The sequence below is a fragment of the Silene latifolia genome, chromosome 2, assembly GCF_048544455.1.
Source record: "Silene latifolia isolate original U9 population chromosome 2, ASM4854445v1, whole genome shotgun sequence".
In the NCBI taxonomy this organism is placed as follows: domain Eukaryota; kingdom Viridiplantae; phylum Streptophyta; class Magnoliopsida; order Caryophyllales; family Caryophyllaceae; genus Silene; species Silene latifolia.
Genome location: NC_133527.1, coordinates 191,371,001 through 191,379,570, shown reverse-complemented (window position 1 = coordinate 191,379,570; position 8,570 = coordinate 191,371,001). Strand labels below are relative to the sequence as shown.

Sequence of the window (8,570 nt, the reverse complement as noted above, 5' to 3'; positions counted from 1 at the left end):
GTTGGAGACTGTAGAATTGCCTGAAAAAAGCCTCTTTTATATATATATATTGATTGATTTAGATGTTTATCCAATACACACCTGATAAAAAGCCGACGGGGTAAAATTCGAAACTTTTTATCATTGAATGGGCTATGGGTCACCCCTAGAGTTTGGGCTACAATTTGTGTTAACCATCTCACTTTACAACATTTTATGGATCCAATTCCTCAAATCAAATCAAGTATACTCCACTTACTCACTCCTAAATCTCCCCAAAACCCTCCTCTTCCCTCTCTTCTCCAACCATTTTCACCACAAAAAAGCTCAAATCTTTACATCAAAGCTTCAACATATGAGGAATCAATGGCGTCTTCTTCTCCGTCGCAATCTGCTCTCAACCCCCAGATTTTCTCGTCCCCTTTTTCTTCACCAGGTTACTCCTCCTTCTACTGCTACTGCTGCTGTTGTTTCTTCATCTTCAAGCCTAAATTACTCGAATTTTACCCCTAATTTTCACCGCTTTTATTCATCTGATTCATCTGATTCACCAACAAACACTGGTAAATCCCCTGAAACATCACTTGTAATCGATATTTTCTCAAAACAATTGAATCATGATGAAATTAAGAAAGAATTAGATGATAATAATGTTGTTGTTAGTATTGATTTAATCAATGAAGTGCTTAAACATCTGGGATCGGAACCCGATACCGGTATTAAGTTATTTAATTGGGTTTCTAAGATTGATGGAAAAGATGTTGTTTTAGATTCAAATTTTTATAATTTGATGCTAGGTATTTATGGTAGAAATGGGTTTGTTAAGGAATTTTGGGATTTGTTCGATTCGATGAGGAAAAAGGGTTTTGGGATTAAAAGAGGTGCTTATGACTGTGTTTTAGAGAGATTTGAAAAGGATGGATTGGTGGGTGATGTGGAGAAAATGAAAGGGTTGTTTGTGAAGGATGCGTCGGTTGAAACGGTTAGTTCTAGGGTTAGAAGGATTGTAGTGAGGGATGTTTGGGATGAGAGTGTTGAGAAGGATTTGAAGGGATTGGGTATCGAGTATTCGACCGACTTGGTTAAGATGGTGTTGGAGAAGCTTGCGTTTGAGCCGAACAAGGGGTTGATTTTTTTTAGGTGGTTGGAGGAGAGTGGGTTGTTTAAGCATGATCGGGTGACTTATAATACGATGGCGATTGTTTTGGGTAGAGAGGATTGTGTTGATAGGTTTTGGAATGTTCTTAGGGATATGAGGAATGATGGGTTTAAGTTGGAGAAGAGGACTTATATTAAGGTGTTGGGACGGTTTATTGATAGAAAAATGATGAAGGATGCTGTTGGTTTATTTGAGTTTGTGATGGATGAGGCGAATAAGCCTTCCCGGCAAGATTGTACCTTTGTATTACGGAAACTTGCTACGGCTAAGGAACTTGACATGGAATTGTTTTCTAGAGTTGTTAAGGCGTTTACAGGGAAGGGTTTTGCTTTGCAAGATGCTATGTTGGATTCTGTGCTCAAATCGTTGACTAGTGTTGGGAGGATGAAGGAGTGTAAGAAGGTTTTGGATGCTATGGTCGAAGCCGGGTTTGCGCCTAGTGGGTCTATGAAAGCTAGGGTTGCTTATGATCTCAGCAGTTCTAATCTGAAAGACGAAGCAGATGAGTATATGGAGAACCTCGAGGGTCATGGCTTGGCCTCGGATTACAAGATATGGTCTTCATTGATTGAAGGGCATTGTGTAGCTGGCGATTTTGACAAGGCTAGAGATTGTTTGGAGAAGATGATCGAAAAGCAGGGAATTTGTCATGTAGGATATTCTCTTGATATGATCGTGAATTCATACTGCGATAGGTACAGAGCTGCTGAAGCATGCAAAATGCTCACAGACCTTGTTAACAAGAAATCGAATTTTAAACCATGGCATGTTACATACAAGTCACTGATCACCAAGCTTCTTGGTCAGCGAGGCTTCCAAGATGCCTTGCCCTTGCTTGGTTTGATGAAGAAACATGGCTTTCCTCCTTTCGTGGTTCCATTCATTGCATATGTTGGGAAGAAAGGAACTCCGGATGAGGCCATGAAATTTTTCAAGGCAATGACCGTGAAAAGGTACCCTTCCAATAGTATCTTTATCCGGGTATTTGAGGCCTATTCCAAGGAAGGAAGACACAAACAAGCCCAAGACCTGCTTGCCAAATGCCCCAAGTACATTCGGAACCATGCTGATGTTCTCAATATCTTTTCTAGCATGAAGACTGAAAAACCTGCCGAGCCAAAGCTTGCTCCTGTTGCTGCTTAGGTTACATTTATCGAAATTTTGCATCAATTTCCCCCCAAAAATTAACACTTTAGCTCATCTTCATTTTTTTACTAGTGGAGCTGATTAATCTGTTCTCACTTCTGGTATGTTATTCCTTGTGATCCTAAGTCAAATTTTATTGCCTTGAATTTTTCACTGTTTTTGTTCCACATGCAATAATACAGTTCGTTCACTGTAATCACATTTTTTTTCTCTTATAAACATGTTAAGATTTGTATGTATAAAGTTTAAACCCTGGTATTCTAAAAGAAAGAACGGGAAAAACTAAGTCGAATAATAAGATCATTGTACGGTGTACAGCGTTTTCATTCCCAAACCATGTTTATGTATGTGCTGTAATGACGAGTAGTTCTATTTTACCATACAACGGTTTTACGTAAGACCAACTGATTGAAGATAACAATGAGTCGATGAATCTCGGGTAGGAATCAAACCAATGACGGTGATCTGATCGTTATCTTCAAAATGCCCTTTCATTTGACCAGTAATGTCTGTGCTAGCTCGTTTAATAAATAAACAAGCCCAACTAAAATAAGTTCAGTTCGATCAAAGCTCGTTTGACACTATGCAAACAAACCAAAAGATGTTACTATTCAGCTCGAATCTATTCGAGTGAATGGATCCTTAGCTATATTTGTTCACAATTTAGTGGGATCAAGATTCGACCAGGATAGAACGAGTCCACTAAATTAAAACAAGGTCCATATCTGATCCATTGGTATCTATCATAATCCCTTACCATTTTAACGTTGTATCGTAAGTATCGTCTTAATTTAACAAGGTTTGGATATTGATAGCATAACATCTTTAATGGTAGGCTACATTATGTTATAACTTGACATGCCACATAGATATTTTCAGCAACATTGCTCTCAAGCTACATATTCTCCTAATGGTAAGCTACATACATCTTGTAACTTGAATAGGCGCACTTCACACTGATAAACTAATAAAAAGCAAGCTACGTAATTAAAATCAAGCTAATAACTTGGTAGAGCAAATGTAACTTTCAAGCGAGTCATACTTTTCAGTCTCCAATAATGTTGAGCAACTTTCTTGAAATTTTTAGGAAATTACAAGCCGTTCTTTTATGTAACCATGGCAAAAAATGGTAAGAGTGATAAAATATAAATCGTTTTCAAGGCATTTAGCGATTAATTTTCAGTGGTCGTGATAGGCTCAAACGCTAATTTGAATTGGTTGTTAAGTTAGTCACTAATTAGCGACCGACTTATTTGGTCTCTAATTTGTTTTTTGGTCTAAACCATCCGGTAATCCGAATCACATTAGGTCGACTAATCCGGATTCCGGGGCGTGTCTAAGGATTACGGTATTTAAACCCCTTCCAATCGCAGTGGTGAGGGATCGATCCGAAGACCTCCCTACCAAGCGCAGCCCCATACTATCACATATATTATTGTATTAGTCTCTAATTTTACTTTGGTTTCAGATATTGGTGGCAAAGCATTAGACATGTCAAACGGGTCGGGCGGGTCGGGTCCCGGGTCGGATCATACGGGTCGGGTCAGAATACGTGTCGGGCCAAATACGGGTCGGGTCAGATACGGGTCGGGTCATACGGGTCACGGGTCGGATTAGGGTCAGAATACGAGTCAAGAAATAATTTTTAACGTCTTTTTTAAACGATTTTTTTAATTTAAAAAATATTTTTTTAAAAAGTAAAATATATTTAAAATTATTATTTTAATCATATACAATAATTATATTGATATAATAATTAAAATAAAGTTTTTAATAATTATTTTATTATTAAATATTATAAAATTATATAAAATTGACTTTTTGGTTGAATTTTTAATTTTAAGTAATAAAAAAATAATTTTTTAACTATATTTTCAAATATAATATATAAATATTAATATTTTAAATAAAATTCATGATTTTCACCTGACCCAACGGGTCGACCCATTCGGGTCGGGTCTCAACCCTAAAATAACGGGTCATTTCGGGTTCGGGTCAAACGGGTCGCGGGTCGAAAAACCGGGTTTGTAACCCTAAAAAACGGGTCGGGTTTTTGGGTCGGGTCGAGTTTTGACAGGTCTACAAAGTATATTTTGGATTATTAAAAAAAATTCCTCCACCCAATTCTGAGCTTGGAGGAAAATCATCATATTTTAGCCAACACAAATAACAAAAACTCTTTGTATTAGGTTGCTAAATAGCAACTAATACGTGATTAGTCGCAAAGGTTGGTCGCTAAATGGCCTTTTTCGTGTTATGTTTTCCGTCTCCAATACATGATTTTGGTTGGTCTGGGAGCTACAAATACTTGCCATTTCCATGAAGTGTCATGAAGTAAGTACGTGCACCATGTAAATGCAATTAGGATCATCTTCATTTCCTTTCTCTCTATTTTCTCTCACAAACTCATTTAATAATATTATCCTCTCCATACTCTATTAGTCCTTTATTTATATGCATAAATCGTGAACCGTTCGATGTTGATAGAATCTAATCTCATCCGTTTATAGGAAATGAACTCTCCATTTCTTTTTAGGAAATGGAGAGGATTTTTAATCATGTAAATGTTACCAATAATTGAAGAGGACGTGTGTAATAGTTGGCCGATAAAATCTGCACAAATTCCCAACGAATCTCACCACTGTTCATTACTTCGTACGAAGTATTAGTTTATGAATGCCAGAAGCTAAAATAACTCAGTATAATTATAATGTTGAATTATTGGTGCCTAGGACGCGGTGAGACGGTGATCACGCTTCCGACCCGTGTAGCATGCATTAATTTTCCTCCTTGCCCTCTAGATAGTTTCGACGGTTGTCATTGCTATGTGTGACGATCCGCACACTTGAGCCCTTAGATTTATTTTATGCTTATGTAATTTCATTTTCCTTGTACATTTGTAGTAAGTATTTTCTTAGTAGTTTTAGAATAGGTTTCCATAAATAGGTATATCGCTATTCTGAACTAAACTTGTAAATTCAATGTATCCTGCTACCAGGACCAAACTATCAAATTTCCCTCTTTGAGAGGTGCTAGTCAATGAAAAACCGCTTCTCATCCAAAAGCTTGTTGTTGCTTGTTGCTTGCTTTCAATAATCGTATTGCTTACTTTTATTGCTTTCGTGTGTCGGACTTGATAATCGTGACTAGGATTCCCGACACACACCCCCGAGACCCGAGTATCGTGCTAGTGGGCGATCCCTCACTAGTACGAAGAGCCTTGTAGCTTGCATCTTGCCTAGAGAAGGGGCAAAGGTGCGCGCCACGGTCCGGCAAAAGTAGCGGACCGTGACATTTGGTATCGAGCCGGTCTTCGGACGGGCGTCTGCAAGCCGCATTTGTTTATCGAGATCGAGAAAATGGGCGAAACAATCGAGGACCGAGTGGATGCCTTAGAGGACGCAATCGACGTCAAGCTTCCCAAACTCGAGGACATCGTGATGCGGATGGCCGCGAGCCTCGAGGAGTTGCAAAAGACGGTTTGTGACCTTGAGACCAAGGTAGACGGGATGGATATTCGCATCCAAGCGATCAGTGGTGCGATCCCCGACGATCGGGAGGAAGAGATCAATCATCTGCACCGAAAGGTCGAGATGTTAGAGAACACTTGTGCCACGCTCGTGAAAGCGGTGGGCAATGACGGGAAATCTATGGGGAGCCATAAGGTGAAGGCACCCCCACCTCGTGCCTACGATGGGGCGAGGGATTCGAAAGCGGTGGATAACTTTATCTTCGATATGGAGCAATACTTCCGAGTAAGTGGGCTCGACGAAGACGCGGAAGTTGTCACGGCAAGCATGTATCTAGTCGACGATGCCAAGATGTGGTGGAGGGCTAGGTACAAGGAAATCGATGCGGGCACGATTACGGTGACATCGTGGGCCGACTTCAAGAGGATCTTGAAGGATCACTTCTACCCCGAGAACACGGAGTTTGTTGCTCGGAAGAAGTTGAAGGAAATCAAGCACACCAAATCAATCCGGGAATATGTGAGGGAATTCTCAGCGTGCATGCTCGAGATTAGCGAAATGTCCGAGACGGATAGGACATTCGAGTTCATTGACGGGTTGAAGAGGTGGGCACAACAAGAGGTCATGAGGCGAGAATCCCAAACTCTCTCTCTTCGGCCATATCGGCTGCGGAGCGCCTACTCGACTTTCACGGAGAGCGAGAGGCACCAAGAGTTGTGGCACCAACGGGGAATATGGGTGCATCACAAAGTGGGTACAATGGACAAAGGCCACAAAGCAGCGCTATTTCAGTTGGGAACAGTCGGTTCCGCTCACAAGGAAGTCAAGCCCAATCGGCGAGCACTACAAACTCGCCCTCAAGCTCGTCTTCTAAGGTGGGAAACTCTACTGCTTCCACAACAAAGAGACCGTTCGCGTGTTTTGTGTGCAAGGGTCCTCACAAGATGGCCGATTGTCCGAACCAAGCGGAGTTCAATGCCATGTTCAAGAAGATGCCGAAAGGGGCTCAAGAACATCTTGATGGGGCGTTGGCCAACTATCACCAAGAGTGTAACGAAGACTCGAGTGATGGGGAAGACCAACCACGGATGGGCTCACTTCAACGGATCAGCGCGATGGGGAAATACGAAGATTCCTCCGCCAAGAAATCCAACGGGCTCATGTACGTGGACTTGATGGTGAACGGGAAGCAAGCACGAGCCTTGATCGACTCGGGCGCCTCCCACAACTTTGTTACGAAAGAGGAAGCGGATCGGTTGGGGCTAGTTCTGCGGGATGCTAACAGCTGCCTGAAGCCGGTCAATGGGAAAATGAAACGCGTCCAAGGAGTGGCTAAGAAGGTCGCGGTCCAAGTGGGTGAGTGGGCAGGGGAGCTCGACTTCACCACTGTTCATTTGGATGACTTCAAGTTAGTACTCGGGATGCGGTTCTTTCGAAAGCATTGGTGGTATTGAAACCGAGTGACGGATCGATGCTACTAATGGGGTCTATCGTAGTGAATACGGTAGATGGCGACGAAGACAAGGGGGCAGATCGAATTTCGGCTATGAGGGTGATACCGATGCCGAAACAAGGGATGCGACCTTGGAGAATGCCTAAAGGTTCGGTGGAGCCGAGGGCGAACAAGACCCAGGCTAACTACGATGCTAAGTGGCCTGGGGGACGAAAGAAGAGTCTACCCCCTCACCGAGGAGTAGACGATGAGGGCCGAGATGCCCAAAGAAGTAGGCCTCGTACCATCGGGGGCCGCGTCGATGTCTTGAGTCGACGTCCTGGTTTGCGGGTCGGTCGACCCAAGAGATAAGGCCTCGTACCATCAGGGGGCCGCGTCGATGTGTTGAATCGACGTCCTGGTTTGCGGGTCGGTCGACCCGAAAGAAGGCCTCGTACCATCGGGGGCCGCGCCGAAATGCTTTGATTCGGCGTCCCGGAGATCTCACATTCCCTTGAATGCGAGTCTTTGAAGTGACGAGAGACAAGACGAAGGTCCGTTGGGGCCGATTGGAGAAAGCCCGAGAGAGCACTTTTCAAGCCGCGGCAAAGTGGGCGTTCCCGAGAGACAAGGAGCACGTGGTGAACTTGGAGAACATGACGTTCGGCAGCTTCTATGTCAAGGAACTCCAGCCTATCCTTGAAGGGACGAAGAGGCCAGTCATTGTTTGGGACGAAGCGCACATTCAAGCCGAGTTGTACAAGCCAATCCCCAACACCGCATGGACGATCGAGCTCACCGAGGATGTCTCACTGAAGCACCGTTCAAGATTTTTGTGTTGCCGAGGGCGGCAACAGATTAGGTGGGGGAGAGTGTGACGATCCGCACACTTGAGCCCTTAGATTTATTTTATGCTTATGTAATTTCATTTTCCTTGTACATTTGTAGTAAGTATTTTCTTAGTAGTTTTAGAATAGGTTTCCATAAATAGGTATATCGCTATTCTGAACTAAACTTGTAAATTCAATGTATCCTGCTACCAGGACCAAACTATCAAATTTCCCTCTTTGAGAGGTGCTAGTCAATGAAAAACCGCTTCTCATCCAAAAGCTTGTTGTTGCTTGTTGCTTGCTTTCAATAATCGTATTGCTTACTTTTATTGCTTTCGTGTGTCGGACTTGATAATCGTGACTAGGATTCCCGACACACACCCCCGAGACCCGAGTATCGTGCTAGTGGGCGATCCCTCACTAGTACGAAGAGCCTTGTAGCTTGCATCTTGCCTAGAGAAGGGGCAAAGGTGCGCGCCACGGTCCGGCAAAAGTAGCGGACCGTGACACTATGTCTGGTTAAGGTGGTTGTCTTTCTACTTTATCGTCTTGTG

The 8,570-nt window shown here is 42.8% G+C and overlaps 1 protein-coding gene across 1 annotated transcript; it reads left to right on the top strand.

The window, feature by feature from the left end:
* Positions 1-214: 214 nt before the first annotated feature.
* On the top strand, positions 215-2,434 carry LOC141644020 (pentatricopeptide repeat-containing protein At3g02490, mitochondrial-like). Its single transcript, XM_074453429.1, has one exon. The coding sequence runs from the start codon at positions 335-337 to the stop codon at positions 2,279-2,281; it is 1,947 nt and encodes a 648-aa protein (XP_074309530.1). The 5' UTR covers positions 215-334; the 3' UTR covers positions 2,282-2,434.
* Positions 2,435-8,570: the final 6,136 nt, after the last annotated feature.

Coding starts and splice junctions, on each gene's coding strand:
- LOC141644020 (XM_074453429.1), top strand. CDS start 335: ATGAGGAATCAATGGCGTCTTCTTCTCCGTCGCAATCTGCTCTCAACC.